At 35.0% G+C, this 17564-nt stretch overlaps 1 protein-coding gene across 6 annotated transcripts in view; it reads left to right on the top strand.

Moving 5' to 3' along the window:
• The window catches only part of sky (GTPase-activating protein skywalker), a 149322-nt gene that overhangs the window by 128621 nt on the left and 3137 nt on the right, over nt 1–17564 (top strand). The window contains exons 5-12 of one of the 6 annotated variants that reach the window (XM_068764756.1): nt 3–127; nt 5226–5372; nt 6138–6322; nt 6877–7042; nt 7406–7435; nt 11208–11366; nt 12319–12422; nt 16015–16152. In XM_068764756.1, the coding sequence (XP_068620857.1) occupies nt 3–127; nt 5226–5372; nt 6138–6322; nt 6877–7042; nt 7406–7435; nt 11208–11366; nt 12319–12422; nt 16015–16152 (1054 nt within the window). Of the gene's footprint in view, nt 1–2; nt 128–5225; nt 5373–6137; nt 6323–6876; nt 7043–7405; nt 7436–8083; nt 8171–11207; nt 11367–12318; nt 12423–16014; nt 16153–16176; nt 16316–17564 lie in introns of those variants that run through there. The other 5 variants (XM_068764759.1, XM_068764762.1, XM_068764757.1 and 2 more) reach the window with 5 other exon arrangements.

Consider the following 17564-nt stretch of genomic DNA (forward strand, 5'->3'; position numbering starts at 1 on the left):
AGAGGAGGAGTGCTACCACTGCATGGCGAGTCTGGTCGCGTCCAAGGAGAAGATGTTCATCACGCAGACGAAACTGCACAACGAGGTCACCTGGAAGACGGTGATGCAGATCGCCAAAAAACATGCCGTAAGACTTGCTTTCATTTATATTTCACTTTTACTCTAACGAAAATTTTCTACAAAAATTTGAATAGCTCTTCTTTTTTAGTCGGATTTCGTAAACTATTGAGAATGGTGGCCGGCGCCCGAGATTTCTGTATAGACTCATAAAAAAGTATCGTAAAAATATAATGACATTACATACAATATAAATATGATAACCTTGACTATGCGAATAAAAACAGCGATAAATATAAATAATAACGATATATAATGTTTACTCCGAAAATAAAAATAAAAAAGTTGTTGTAAGTTCTTCAGGCTTCCATAAAATTAGTAATACTTTTGTGTATGGTTTTACCAAATTATCTTGTACGCTATGTATAGTTAAGTGAAATCTCTAGTGGTAAGTTATCGACTGGCAACAACCAGCCGGTAGACGCGGCGTGGATACGCCGCCACTATAAGTGGACCGATGACATTCTTAACGTTGCGGGAAGTCACTGAATGCTGGCAACGCCTGGTAGGGGGAGCGTCTTGGGGGGGGGGGTCTATACCTTATAGTGGGCGTGTATCGACTGAAAGAGACTCATCTAGACTTTGCGTTTCACTTCGCGTTTGATTTTAAAGTACAACTTTATTTTATTACGTCGTATTTAGAAACTTTCATGTGTCAAATAAAAACAGATATCAAAGGTAAATGGAATTGTTTTAGTAGAGCGATTTAGGTAAATATAAATAATTCAAAGCCAATGTTTCTTATCGCCACCATGTAAAAGTTATTTCCTCAGAATGTCGTTTATTACTGTACGAATGACATTAGGGTCGTTACATACTTGTTCAGTAGTGAAAGGTTTTTTTTTCTTTACTGAATTTTAGAAGCTACACGCCTTTTAAGTTGTTTTATTATTGTACCATAAGGTGATGAGTTGGGATTTTCGTGATGATACATACTCCACGCTCTTTATAGATGTTATTCATGTCGTTACTAGAGTTTCTTCCTATAGTTAACGCTTTACGTAGTGCTAATAATGTTAGCCAGGCAAGTGAGAGATTTGTCACTCTAGGGCGAGTATTAAGTGACAGTTCATGCCGAAGTGTCTCCTCAGGGGTATTTAATTAGGCGGTCACGCCATGGGGCGCAAGCCTAAGCGATCTAAAATCTCAATGGCTGGTCAAGCAGCTATGCCTTGTAATACTTCCTTCATTGTATTTATAGAGTTTTTTTAACACGGTTATGTGTTTGTAAATAAAATTAAAGAAATGTTGCAAGACCTCCATGTGCGAAATTTTATTAAAAAAAAAACTATAATTTAAAAAAATAAATAAATATGCAGTCTATAGTTTAACAGTACCCTTAAGTGGAACATTGCATGACAAGGCGGCACAATGGGAGCCGTTATCGGATCGGGCCAGACCGAATCACACGCAACGCCTTCACCTCGACTCTATTTTTTATATCGAACCTTATTACTATTGTATAATAATAACTGTACCAAACGGAAGTTTATATTACTTTTTTTAGCTAGCTATAACAATCAATTAGGGTTCCGGTTTCTAAAAAGGACAAGACCTTTGTCTAGCGTAATTTTTTTAAAAACTGATCGGTCTTTTCGCAATTTTGATTTGACTTCTAAGAATTTTTTTTTGGTGTCTCTAAAATCAAAAACAACGACAACAAACAAACTCGGTTCGAAAATTTAAAAGTCAAAATTTATCACGAAATGATAGCCATCATAAAGTATTATGTATTAGTTCGTAAAATGAACGCTAGCTATTTCAAGGAAAAGGTAGTTAACAGTGCACTTTTGTAAGTAAATTTTTAAATTATATTTCTATTTCGTTTTCCACACTTTGTGTGAGGATAGCTTCTTGACACGCCACAGTTTTCCGACCCCTGAACTGGACGAAAACTTATTAAAGTCGCAGTCGAATAGAAAAAATAGTTAGTGTATTATCGACGAGTGACCTCCCTTATGGGGGTCCTTGAGCCTAGCCCAGTCACTTCTTGGAGCGTTTAGCGAAGTGATCTAATAACTCGGAGACCTCCTAATTCGGTAAAAGAGTAGTAGGTGTCGGCCCGACCCAAGGCTCTTCCGGCATCCCTCATTTGCTACTGAAATCTAGGAATCTGATAATGTGATTTAGGCAGCAATGAGAGTCCGGTCCAAAAAAAAACTTTTTTAGAGTAATCACTCATATAATGTCTTAGCAACGATTACTCTTATAAATATTTTTATATTTCGAACATTGTCTTTAGTAAAAATGTAATTATTTTTATAATTATAACAAAAATCATTAATAGTAGCAATGCTTTTTATAGCACACGATTTTCATTTGCTTACGTCTGGTTTTGTTTAACGTCAAATGTTAGACGGAGAAAAAGCTGCTGATTTTAGTGTTTTGATCGGAATTTAGTTTTTTTTTTTTAATAATTTTTATCTTGCCTTACCGAAATTATTAATAAAAAATTTAAAATATAACTGCAATATAATCAAAGGCTAACGTGTTTTATTACAATAATACGTCCACAGATGAACATAGGGCTCTCCATAGATCTACCAAAAACCTTTGCGCCGAACAACAAAGAAAATTATTTGATATAACTGAACAAAGCGAACCATCACAAACAACGTAGCCAAAGGGCCTGCACTATCGCGACCATAAATATTTGATACCGGTATCGACGGGGCAGAGGCGACGGCGCTGACCGCCGGTATCGATCCCGCTCGGGGTCAACGGCACTTCGGCCACCAATCCCACGTGCCACCTTTGAACTTGCGCGAACTGTGTCACAGTTGGCACAAAGACGCTGTCTCACATCGACGCAGATATATATATATATATATATATATATATATACATTGCTTAGCTTAAACTACAAAAGTTTGAATAAAGAAGTTTTACAATACACGTTTCAGCCTCGTGGTTACGAATTATTTCTGTTAAAGTTTATGCCGTTAACCCTAAGGCTTTTACAGCTATATCTAACATGAGTTGACAACAGAGAGTGGCTAACCACTGAGGCTAATAATCTTAAGTCAAGATAAGTATTCCTGTCTAGAAACACTTTTTAACCAATACTCACAAACTAAAAAACATCGTGAGCTAACTATCTCGTTATATGATATAGATATAGAAAAATATGTGACTTGTAATAATTCACACTATGACTGCATAATAGCATTTTTTATCGCCGGACCGATTCGGAGGGTTTGAGGTGGCAGGGCGAAAAGTACGCATAGCCTTACGACCTCGTCAAAGTACGAAAAGAAAAGTTCGAAGGCTTCCGAGGGAACATCGTCTCGGGCCACTACAATGGCGGATTATGGACTGTACTAAAGCATGTATTATGCTTTTGGGAGAACTACAAATGTATACAACACAGTATAGTATAGTCTAGTCAGTATAGTCACCAAATCACTAATATCAACCATGCAGCCTCGGGCATTCTCCAACGAGAACGCTCAACAGGAATGACAGACCATGCTATGTACTCCGTCGCTCAATGGAACATTCATCTGAGCGATGTAAGAATATAATGGTGCCTTCAACTCTGTGAAGTAAATAACGTTGTGGTCTAGTCTGAGCCGAGGTTCCTGAGGAATTTCACAACTTTAGTTACTTTAAAAAAGTTTACCTATAAACCTCGTGAGTGGTGGTAACCCAGCGGTAAAGGACTTACAACCGAAGCTCGCGGGTTCGATTACCGAATTGCAATCTTGTATAACTCAAACTTCGTGTATTTAATATAGTATTGCTGCTACCCACAGGTTTCAAATTAGGCAACAGCGTCCATACGACGATAACACAGTAGGACCTTCAATCCGCTTGCCAAACGTAGCATTTATGTAGATATCTTCGAGGGAGGTCTTATGCCTTGCAGTGGGCGTCTATGGACTGAAAAGAGAAGAGAAACATCATTCTCTACGTTAATCACTGACAATGCTGTTTATCTGCGAAAGGCAGATGTATTTAATATAAGAAAAAATCTGTCAAGTCTTTGTTAACAGAAAAGCCTTTCGATCACTCGACGTATTTATTGTGATACTATGTAAAGTGAGTTAGACCTATAATTAGAACTGCAAGCGCCTACAAGGTCCATCTTTAAGGTGGTCAGAAGATCTGGTTAAAGTCATAGGAAGACACTGGATGCAGGCCGCTTCCAACCGGTCCTATAGGAATTCTGTGGGAGTGGCCTAGGTCCAACGATGGACAACCTACGGTTGAAATAGTAATATAATATGCTGCAATAGTACATTACATGACTCTGTATTCTTTGAAGATAACGTTTCTGATAAATAGATATGGATTTATTTTTATATTTATCAGCCGATGTAAGCCGATGTGATTTTTCTCTATTTTTAGATTCGAACAACTTGTTTTTGTATCATTGATTTATTTCGAGACTTACGTTCAGTCAACTTACTATGGTTGAAATTAAGAGATTATAATTATAGACAATATAATACATAATTTACATCTGGTAGTTGTATAAAGGGTGATTTAAGTTTCATGTGTAAAACCTTGTAAAGGGTGTATGTAGTTCGTATCCAAATCAATAGTTTCAGAAATTTTAAACAGCGAAATTAAAATTATATAATATATATATATATAGAATAAAATACGAAGGAAAAGCGTTCTAAAATACGAATAGTGTTAAAAAAATAGTCATTGTTTACGAGCTGTTCCTGTAAACTTAGTACTGTCAGAAGTAATTGGCCTGTCGGTTTCCAATTAAAAAAATAAATTAATGTAACACTTTTCATAGAGTCACTTTATACAGGCTGATTGGAAATAGTTGTAAAAATTTTAAAACTATTTACCTGTACGTTCACCCCTTTAAAGGTTTTCACCCATTATAACCGGCCATTCTGTATACGCTTGAGTTATCTTCGGAAGAGAATGGAATTAAATTGTTAAAATATTTTAAAAGAAGCCGGGTAAGGTGGCGAGAAATCGCTGGATGTGTGTTCCGCAGACGATATCGTGTTGATCTTTGGGGGAGCCCTTTGAATTGCAGCGGGCGTCTCTTTGCTCATATGATGATGAAATGTAAAAATCCTTGTAATAATATGTGTTTAGCAACTGTCCCAAAATTTCCGTAACGCTTGCATTGTTTGCAGAAGTCGGCCGCCCAGCACCTCTCGCGACTGTCGGGGGCGATCGGGCCAGAGCGCATCTACGCGGACTGGCAGTGGTGGATGCTGGCTGCGCTGCCCTTCCCCCACCTCGTGCGTGTGCTCGACTGCTTCTTCAACGAGGGGATTAAGGTCAGTGCTCTCATTTAGTTCCACTTTGAATATAATTGTTATATTACAAACTGACCCTACAATTTCAAACCTCAAAGCGAACTGTCAACACAAAGTTTAAATAGTTTCTATATACTTTACAAAGTAAAAATTGTAATAAAAGATGTAAGAATAGATAAAGATGTAAAGTAAAGTCGTTCTCTAGTTACGACATGACCACGGGGAAAAAGGTATCAATTCTGTATAATCAAGGGATCAATTTTATAAATAAATACTAGCTGTCTCTCGCCAACTTCACATTGCCCGTAAAGCCTTTTCTTTAATTACTATGAATGAATTTTATGAAATAACCTAGGTGTAGAATTATAAAAGTTTCTCGTTCCTAGTGTAAATCTTAATATGGCAAAAAAGTGTTCCGTTCAAGCTTCATATCTATAAAAAGCTATGCTTTGAAAAATGCTTTTTTTCTTAACACCTCTACAATATATTTAATGGAATCAGGCGTTACTTTGCGGAAGTCCTCTACAATAAATTTACCAAGTACTAAGTACTATTACAATAAATGGAAATTCGTAAAACAGAATTCTACTGAGCGACAGGAATATTCCTACCAAATTTAAAGTCTCTAATCCATATGGTTCTAAAAAAATCGTAAGAACGTTCTTTAACTTTAACTTTATTTAATTGCAGTTAATTATTATTATTTTTATCTCTTTTATTCTTTCTCATTGGCTTAACCAACTGACAAAGTGCTATTACGTAGTTATTAAATGAGTCTTGTTACAGGTGTTCTATAGGGTAGCACTGGCTATCCTCATTCTGTTCCACAAGCACTCCACGAATACAAACTCGGAATGGTACGCCGAGGCGACGAAGAATGGCGTCGATCACGCCATTGACAAGTTCTGCAGGAACATGCCGTCCTCGCCAACCAAGCTGCTCAGGACAGCTTTCAGCATTAGAGCATTGAGGTTAGTGTTTCGAGTTTATCATCATTAGTTCAATATACAAACATATTGTAGGGTTGAAGGCGTCCGGCATAGAACCATCGACGATCTTATCAAAGTCATAACATATTACATTCACAAAGTATAAGTTATATACATGTATATATGTATATATATGCAGATATTAAATTTCGGATAGTCTTTAAATCTAGATTAGCACAAGGATGTTTAGCTTCTCTTTAATATAATATTCACAACACAGTGAGACATTATTGCTACGAGGCCAGCGTTGACAAATGAGATAGTAAATTAGAAATATTTGTTCACATTGACCAGTTGAATTGAATTCTTCATGACATACAGATGCTATTTTCAATTTTAATAATGAATACGGGGATATCGCCAAACTCTTACTTACAAAAACACTTACAAAAAATGTAGGAAGCGCAATTACCGAACCAGTTAACCATTTTTGTAATTTTGCGCTAAAAACACCTTTACCGATCCTTTTAATTGCTAAAGATATGTGAATGTGGTATCTAGATTATGGGCTTTAATATTGTAAAACTTTTTAACAGTTCACAGTACATATCAAGGGTGTTCATAAAGACGGAGATGACACTGAAGTCGAAGCAGGTGATAACTGGATCACGCCTCGTGCGCTCGCGCTCGTCCGACAACCTGCCCACTAGCCAGTCGCAGGTCAACATACAGATGATGTCCCACACACTCACCATACGCGAGGTCAGTTATACCATCATACCATATAGAATGTATGCCAATGTACAGTCGACTTCACGTCAAATCGAACTAAAAAATTATTACTTTCCGTTTGACGAGCCGTTGACTGTACCTTTGATTTTTATAAGTTTTCTTTTTTTCAGAAAAAACACTTTACGTTATACAGAAATTTACTACATGTTAATAAGGTGTTTAATGACATTTACATTTGAGTTTAGAATAATGCCCCAAATTGAAAATTACAAAAATCTCTGCCCGTAATTTGAATTCAAACAACACGAAATTACACACGATCACACGCAACTTACAGATGGTACATGATATTTATATATGTGTGTATTAGAAATGATTTTACTTGATTTGCAGAGAATGTCTGAGGAAACGTGCAAACAGATGGTATCGTACACGACTGCATTAGGCGTGGCTTTGGCTTCTCTTTCTCATAAAATCATTCGCGTTGCGTTTCTAACACGACTAACTTCAGTTCCAACGGATTTTGGCACGGATCCGATCGGCGTGCGCCCGAATGTGTCTCGCTATGTTGCAGGACATCTCTTACCACCCCTTGTCGATACACAGCGTTATGTTATGTTCCCGTCTGTGTCGCAAAGATCTGTTGATGACAATGTTGTGCTCGATGTGATCATTTCATCCAAAACAGTTGCGACTGTATTTATTTTTTTGCCATAAAGGAAAAATCAACTTTCATTTCACCGGCTTTTAATGTCAGATTTTAAAACTATTTTCATGTTTTATTGTTTTTATGTGTCGTTTTATTTGGTTTTTATTTTTGCGAGGCGACTTCACCGAATTTTCGAGTAAAAGATTTTGATAATTTTCCAAATTGCGTTTGTAAAACTTGGCATGCGTGTGAGATAAGATTATTATTTTTTTGAAAATTTTTACCAAATGTAAATGTTTTATTGTGACAGCCAATGAATATAGCTTTTGAGATTAACATTGTTGAACGAGGCAGCGACGACACGATGGCATGTACCCGATTGTTTTGTGTGAGTGCTAACAGATTGTCGATTTTCCCGTTAGGGTTCACATTCGCCGGGCCCTCGCGCCCTATCGATGGGCGTTTACCCAATCCAAGCGGTCAAGTCTCAGATTCTAGACCAGAGCGAAGTAAGACTATGTAGTATTATGTCACAAAACCTAAGTGTCGCTCCGTTGATAGCTTGCGACATCGATGTTTAGATGCACCGCTTAACACTTAGGTGTTTTTTTTTTAATTTACATCATTTATAGCTTACAAGGAACCTTCGAGATTGACGTCGTCGCTTCGATTTTTATTTGTCATTTTTATTTGCTATATTTCACCGTTAGCAATTCAATGGTTGGTTCAGATGTAAATTGCTATTTCTTTTTTATATTCATCATAATTTGTGTTTTTATAAACATAGCATTCTCTGTATCAACCATGCCATTTTAATTGCATGTGACATATCTTTAGTACCTTAAAGTGTAATCAACCTACCGTCAGTTTCCAATAAACAATAAATTACATTTAAACTTCTTTGTTTGACGTTAAAATGTATAAACATCAACCCTAAGACGAGGTATGAAGTATAAATAATTTAGTACACGACGTTTGATATGGCACGTCGGAATCAAGAGCGACATAGCCTACCTAGATTCGATTTTGTAAAAGATTACCTTTGTCTATCAACCAAACTGTCAGATAAAGACAACGAAAACAATAAAGACAACGCTCTATAAAATCGAACTCCGCTGATAATTGCCGTAAGTCTTACTCTTTTGCCCGATGTGTCAAATCAATTGTCCGGTACTGTAAATAAATGTCCTGTTCATTACCCGTGATCTCTAGAAAAAACATTAACGAAATTATCCTACAATATTCATATCCAATTAAAAACAAACTTTTTAAATCATAGATAATATTAATGTTTAGTGTAGCCAGTACAAAATAAAATTATATAAAACGTCAAATTGTATCATGAAAAGGTTTTGTGGAAATAAAAACGCATTTTGGGTTTGACACATTTTTGTACACTATTAAGCTATACATAATTCATAATTTGGTTGTCTCGTTTTAACATGGCAACACCGTTTATGTTGAATTTATAAAATGGATTGTATATATAATAAAGTGTTAATCAAACGTTCTTTTAGAAAATATGTTTAACAAATTTGTTCAGTCGATTTACATTATCAGTATAATCAGTTATACCGAACCGAACCTAATCATATGTACTAAAATCTATTTTTTTGCAGTGGACAGGGACTGCTTATAAAATATATCAAATCCTTACGCAAAATCTGGAAATTTTTTAAAAGTGTAACAGGATAATGATCCTTTAGTCTGATAATTAGAGAAATTTCTTGTGGTAAATTGGTGTAAAAGCAATTTCGATACTTTAAGATACTACCATGCATTTGTTCCTTGACTTTTTTTAATTATCATGTACTTTTCGGTTCAAATTTCACACTGAGATTCCTGCCTACGTCGATAGTCAGACATATTATGTACAATTTTTTTTAGCCTCGCCAATTATGTTTCAATTTGATTGAATTATTCATATACCGCACAAAAAATTGCACAAATAAAAAATCGAACAAATCAGTTGTCCTCACAAAAACTGGTTGGAATATATATATATAGATGTGAATTCAACGTGTTCTCAGATCGTCTATATTAGAATCGATGTCATCCATGACTTCATGTATTCGCTTTTTACCTATGTTAAATAGTAAGCGACCACCATTGACATGATGTAAGGCGGTGTTCACAGAGCCCACGCTCCTCCCACCTGGCCCTGTGGTTCCCATTCCCTAATGCGGTGTTCAAGGATCAGCGCCAGCACTTCTCCGACCTCAGGCAGAAGGTTTGCCGCACTAGGGTTGATGTTAATATCACTAACTTGGGACCTAGATGATGTCGCGGCGGCATTCCTAAATAGCATTATCATTGTTATTAGTTCGTTCACGTTAATTGTAAGGTCAAGTTCATAGTGACCAATTGAAGATATATTATGTAATGTATTTAACGAGAGCGAACTATAACCTGTTTGCAAAAAAGTAATACACCATTCTGTAGTTATTTCCATCCATTATGTAAGTGTAGTAATTTTAAATTTTGATATTTTTCCATTAATATTTTTATCATTCATATGGTTTTATTTATAAAGTTTTCAATGTCACCGCGACAAGAGTTTTTGGTAAAACTAGTTCACTAATAGGAACTCACCAATCTGTATTTTCACAATACTATTGCTCCCTTTACTAACGTAGAAACTTTCGTGGCAAATTTAGAATATTTAGAAGCAACATCATCGTATTGAAAATGTACACCGTACGAGCCATTTGTACAACAATCAAGTAATTAATATTTGCTTTGTAAAGTTTTTTTTTTCTTTTGCTATTTATTTTTAATCTGTTATCCACATTACGTGACCTGTTACTTGAAAGGTTGCTTTGGTTTGTTAGTAGAGAAGAGCTGTGAGTTGCATAATTCCGTGTCTATATATATATAATTGTTAATGTTAATATTGCATGCATTGTTCGTCCGTATGTGTGGCTCATGCAATCCGACAGATGTCGGGAATGCATCCTGATAAGGGTACAAGCACTCCGCACCCGTAGATGTCCACTAATATGACACAACTAATTTTGTGTCGTCTTTTTGTGTTTGTCGAATTTATACTATAGTAACTATTTCGTAGAATCAATTTAACTATAATAATTACAATTTGAATATATTTTAGTCTGTACAAATATATTCCATTTTTAAATAATTTGCTACATAGATTATTATAATTCCTGTGTGCATTCTACCTCGTACACCTTCATATTAAATCGATATTAGACTCTAAAAAAATAATCGATTTTATTATATAAATCTCGTATAAATTTAGCGTAGAAAGCTTAGATCTTTATTTTAAATCAATTATTAAATATTTTGTTTAACTGATTATAAGTCTAGTGTAAATTTAGCGCATAGTGCGTAGACCTTCATTATAAATCGATTTTAGTCTGTATAAAAATAATCGAGTATTAAATAAATTATTATATCGATTATAAGTGTAAATTTAGCTTAGAAAACTTAGAGACATTTATTTTAAAATAAAAGTAAAGTAGAAAGAGTTGTAGATGAGATCGATGATGATCTGTCCGTCATCTCACACGTCTCCACGAATTCCAGCTGTTCACGCTTTGGTCCTGGCTGCCGGTTCGCATCACGATGTACCAGCCGGTGCTTCTGTACACCACCGAGGAGCACGGTTGCTCCCTCACTACTTTCTACGTACGAGTTGAACACCACGAACCAACCCTTCTCATGATAAAGACGTGTAATAATGAGGTACGTATAAATTTCTTCTACTAAATTTTTTTGTTTTTACTTAATGTAACATCCAACTTCTGTTACGTGAAACATAATTATTTTGACTAACACAGTGATTAAACGTCCATTGCTAGACATAAGCCATCCCCTTAGATTACCAATAAGACCCGTATAAAGCGATCTGTATTAAAAGCTTTCCGACGATCTATACAAGGTCATTTGTCAACCTTGTGGGGGATGTCCTGCACTGGGCTTGAAGGTCCCGGTTTCCACTCCGGACGTTAAATAATATTCACTGTATTTAGTAGTATTTTATAAGGAACAGTAACAGCTAAACTAACTTGTTTACAATAATATATAAAATGAGATTAACCAAAAACGTTCACAGTTCTCCGCCACAGGTCTTCCGCCACTGTGATATTGATTTATAATATTGTAGGTTGTGTATATTTATGTTGAACAAAATATTTAATCTTATTATTATTAGCAATGGAAAGAGTTATGCTTGGAGAAGAGCGGGGTACATACACATGCCGTTGGGGTCGAAAAATTCTCTAGGGACATCTAGGGATGCACAGACCGCGGCCAGCCGGTCGAATACTGGTGGCCCGCTGACAGCAAAATTAATACTCTCGTACATTCGAAAAATATTGAATTCTATTCCAGAATAAAACCCAAAAAATTTAATTTCCTATACTCCTGGCGGCCGGCCCGCCATTAGTTCATGATTTGCCCGAGTGTCCCCTAGTCTTAATAAGTCTGTGCAACCATGCGCTAAAGGCAGCGTGGGTAAGGAACCACACTTAAACCCTGACGGCATAAGGGCAGCACCAGACCGGTCATTGTGGCGATATTTGAGGGAGATAGGCCTCACAGTGAGAGTCTATTGGCTAATATAAATTAGTGAATTATGAGTAGAAAAGGAAGAAGGTTTTATAGTAGAAAATGACGTCATATTTGAACTGTAAAGGTATTCGGCGCGTACTGCTCAACGAGGTGGTTCGAACGCAACCAGAAGGACGAGCGCGGCAACCGGCAGGCGTACTTCGGCACCGGAGAGACATTCCTCTTCAGGTACACCTACACGTTCAAATAAAATATATACATAATCTAACCTATAAATTATTTCTTAATAACAATATTAAACGTAATATTAAGTAGCTGCAAAAGGTCCTTAATTTTTTCAGCTTGTATTTCGACAAAAGCCTCCTTTAAAGCTTTTCATTTAGTTCTATATTTCTTTTAATTTTCTTCAAATTTATTATTTCTTAATTTGCATTATTTATAATTAAATAATTCTGTTGTGTTTTAATCAATTTGTTGTTTATATATAAGTATATTATTAATCTTTTACTTGCTTTGCAGTTTAGATTTAAGATAACAAGTGCTCTTATGTTATATATGCGATATGTATGGTATCTTTTCAAACTTCCGCAAAGTAACCCACCTCTTTTTTTTAAATCTGAACTTTATTTTTTAATACACAAGTTAAAACTTTAATGAATTAATCTATGAACTTAACAGAATCTTTTTATACGCACTTTTTTTTAAATTATACTCACAAATTTCTTAATGACGTCATAAAATAACCGGTTATCGGCAAATTGATTCTGCTCTGTTCTGCTTTTTATGTTCTTTATCTTCTAGCGCTTCGGGTAAGGCTTGCTTATTCTTCTTCCTAAGTCTCAGAACATTAGACTCTATTTCTTCTTTTTACTACAATTTCTTTTATCGCTTTGCACGGCTCAATAAGTAGATGATTCTTTTTAATAATAATTTTATTTAGTTTTAATCTTGTAGCTTTTATAGGGTAAACTATATCTATTAATAGATTAATTTTTAATAATAGCATGAGAGAATTAACGAGTACTTTTTTGTCGGTTTAACCCTTCTTTGCATGGTGATGGAAATTTCCATCATAACATTTAGTCAACAAAAAAAGATACTCAAAACCCTTGTAACGTAAATTTGTTGTTGCTCGCAACTTTTTAAGCGACTATTGCGTACAACAAAACGCGGTTGTCGAAAAATAGCAAAGGTCACTGTGAATTACCAGACCTAGAACTTGTTATTCTGCTGTTTGTTGAGACTGGAAGAAAGGAGCGAGATTTTAAATTGTTTTATGGAAATAAACGGAGATATAAAATACCATAAAAAATGAAAATGAGTGGAAAAAAGGTTTGTTTTCATGTTTTTGTTTTATTATGTACAATTTATATCAAAACACTATAAATGAATTTCTCAAAACGTTGTGATAGAAATTTACATCACTATGCAGTAACTTCACTTGTAATGTATGGGAATTTTTTTTGTAAATGTTTGTTGTTTTTTTGGGGAAACTTGAATGAAAGAGATATTGCAGATTATCTTTGTAAGTTATAAGGCGGTTGGCTCTCAGAAGATGGCCTTAATGACCAAGATTCCGATGATGAAAACCACGATGCTGATGAAATTATAAGTGTTGCAGGAGGAGAATGATGATGACGATGTGGATGAAACTGCTGACGTTGAACCTCCTCTTGTAAAACCAGACGATCAAGAACCTGGTGAAAAAAAGGAATCTGGTGTGTGACACAGATAAAATTACTTTCTTGGGGAGTTCTGCTGCTTCAGGTGGTCTATCACACCTAGAAACTCCATATCAATGTTTTAACCATTTTATCACTGAAGATTTTATCAAAACATTACTAAAGAAGACAAATTTATATAAAAAAACAGAGTAATCCCAGTTCATCTATATCATTTACAGAATATGATTTGTATAAGTTCTTTGGTATATTGTTATACATTCTAGTAATCAAATTTCCTAGCACAAGATCATACTGGTATACATACTGATATTACTTGTCCGTTTATTGTCCAAGAATACAATAAACATATGGGAAGAGTAGATCTCATGGATAGCTTTTTGGGCAGAAATCATATAAAAATGGGGTCTAAAAAGTGGTATTTGCGTATTTTTTTCATCTATTTGATCTTGCTATTATAAACTCTTGGATTGTTTATAAAAAAATGCTCAAGAAAGTGATGAACCTAAAAAGAGTCTGCTTACAATGGGCCAATTCAGAAATGAATTGTCCTTTGCTATGCAACAAAGAAACCACCAAAGCAGCTAAAAGAGGGCGTCCTGGTACCAGTGTACTAGAAGAAGAATTACAATCAAAAAAAGAAAAGGTTCTCCAGCTCCACCACCTCCAAAAGACATAAGAAAAGATGGTGCTAAACATTGACCAAAAGTAGGTGGGTCACCCCGGTGCAAATTTCCCAAATGTAAAGGCTATTCTACAATTTCGTGTAATAAATGTGGCGTCAATTGGTGCTTAAATAAAATAATTATTGTTTTTCGAATTATCACTAAGAATAAAGAAGACTAGGTAAACAACTTTTTTTTTTAATTTAGTACCGGGCTAAATATGTGAAACTGCATGATGATGTAAATTTCCATCATATTGTTTTTTACATAATACATATTTTTATTCACACTAGGATTTTTTTTAATATTTTTCCTTTAATCTAGAGCATTAATTACATCACTCTGATTTATTTTAAAAAAATAGTAAAAATCATGCAAAGAAGGGTTAAGATTATCTATGTTCGTAATTGATTTCAATATCTTCGATTTTTCTTTTCTTTTCTGCGATTTTTATTAGTATAACAAATTTCTAATTATTTTGTACTTTGTTTGCCTTCATAAACATAATAGATGATTGTGTAAAAGACTAATGAATAACTTTATTAAAATATTTGGCATATATTAATGATAACTAAATGATATTTTAAACTGTAAAGTCTTATATGTAAAAGTAATTAATTAGTTCAATACAAAGTGAAGGTACTTCGGTAAAATAAAGGATGAGTCATAATAGTCATAAAAAGTATAATTTGAGAAATATTAATTTTATATATGTAAAGATAATATTTGTTATCTTTATTATTAATTATCTTTAATGTTATCTGTGGTGGTCGAACGTGAAATATGTAATAGAGTGTCATATGAGAGAGCTGTCAGTCAATAATAACAATAATAATTTTCTTATATATAAATATACACATTAAAAATGATATCGGCAGTGTCTTATAGCATTTTGGGAACATTGTTCCCAATGCCACTGATTTTTTGATAAAAACACGTCTGGAAATTTTGACTATTCGAATTGCCGCCATTTCTATATGAATATTGTCAAAAAATGTTTTGCTATAATTCAGCAAATATTTTCAGAGTTACAAAGTACTCCGCTCTTAGATGTCCCTGTAAAAATATTATAAGTTGACAAATCGGGACTTGGTCGGCTCTCAATGTCTCCTTTCTTCGATATAACTTATCTTGGGAACATTTCTCTTACGACCTCCATATATTAGATGTGTGATATCCCCGTCCTGCTGGAACCAAGTCATGAACTTACACTCGTTGTTTACAATAATTGAAGGATTTTATTATGGCCCAACCTTTATAATACTGTTACCTAAACAGACACTTTTTCGCGAGATTAGAAAGAGTTAATACGTGTGAAAATAGCGACGTAAAATACACGTCCGCCGACACCGTAAATTGCAGTGAATCTTTTAATAGTGTTTGTGAGGTTAGATAGAGACTTGGCAGACGAGGACAGGTTAAGGTGTGAGACAATCGACGTATATATACGTCCGTACGTACCCCGTATTGCAGCCTATACCCGGAGCGCGCGAAGTACCCGTGGGTGGGTTGCTCGGCGGGCGGCGACGGCAAGGGTGAGGAGCAGCGCGTCGCACACGGCTCCGAGCTCTTCATGGCCGCCGACTCCAAGATGATCACCATCGGAGGCGGGTCAGTGACACTCTAACCTTGCAGCTTGCACCCTGTGCGCGCCAAGTACCCCTGGGTCGGCTGTCTCCAGGACAGCGAGGGCGACTGCGAGCCGAAGACTGCGCACGCAAACTCTCTCTTCATGGCCGCCGACAACACCATGATCACCATCGGGGGAGGGTAATCCCCGTCTCTTATAACTATAGTCGCAGTATTGACAATAACAAATGAATAGTGATATATTCTTACATGTGTGCTGTCACGTGGATCAGTAGTAAGAACAAATCAATGTTGCTATTGATGTATTAAGGGATCAGATTAAGTAGAGTAGTGTATCAAAAATTATGTTCACATGTATAGGATGATTGGTTCTAGGTGTAAAAGTATTAGAGGGGAACAAAAAACTTATTTGCTGTCCACTAAAGTTCCAGAAATAAGTAACGTAACATAGTAAAAAAAATTTGGATTACTTATTAAATTTAATTATTGTTTACTATCTGTTCCTGCAGCTATTGATCTGTCGCATTCCAATAGAAAATAAATTATTGTAATCTATTTTAGAGTGATAACTTTATACGCCTGTAAAAAATCAACTTGCGTGTTAATATGGACTTTCGCTCAGGATTCTGAAATATCTAAATACTATTAAGAAAATTTTACTTTACGTTTTACGACAGTTTAATGCGATTCCTATTCTTGTTAATGAATATAAAAATTGTTGTTATTTCAGGTGCAATCAATAATAATCTCTCCATCTATCTTAAAACCAGCTTGTTAAGTGAATTTAAAAATATTTGGAAACTGACCACGTTATCCCCAATTACAACCATGTAACAAATGTGCTGTGTTTTATAATGGAAAAGTTTAGATAACCTAAGTACTAATAAATTATGTCTTAATCGACCGAGGTTAGGCAAAGAAAACTAGATTTAGACATTTTAAGTTTGTACATTGGTGGCTAAATGTTTTATTAAAATTAATTCGTAACTCGTAATGTTTGTACTCGTAATATTTGAAGAGGTAAGGAACAAGAAGTGACATTTATGCTTTCAGCTCAAAAGTTTTTTTTATCAGGCTTAAAACCTTTTTTTTATCAATTTCCGAACACCTTTGGTTCAAATGTTGACTTCTTGTAAGGGAAAATAGCATAATGAAAGCAGTATTCAGTTCAAAAGGTAACATTCACATTAGTTTAAAATAGTAGTTCAGAGTTTTGAACCAAAACGTGTCATTTGTCATTCAAATACAGTATATCATACCTTAATCTTTAGCATCAAAAGGCAACATTTAAAAATTATTTTCTTTGATATTTGGTATATATACGTTAGCATAAATTAATACATCATTTAGTTCAATTAAACTGTTACTGGCCCTATAGAAATAAATTAATCAATATTTCATGTGCACAGCCATTTTACATTTTTCACGTTTCC

The sequence above is a fragment of the Battus philenor genome, unplaced genomic scaffold, assembly GCF_028537555.1.
Source record: "Battus philenor isolate CCGP_79_NKW_IND1 unplaced genomic scaffold, ilBatPhil1.0.hap1 SCAF_2, whole genome shotgun sequence".
NCBI classification, from domain to species: domain Eukaryota; kingdom Metazoa; phylum Arthropoda; class Insecta; order Lepidoptera; family Papilionidae; genus Battus; species Battus philenor.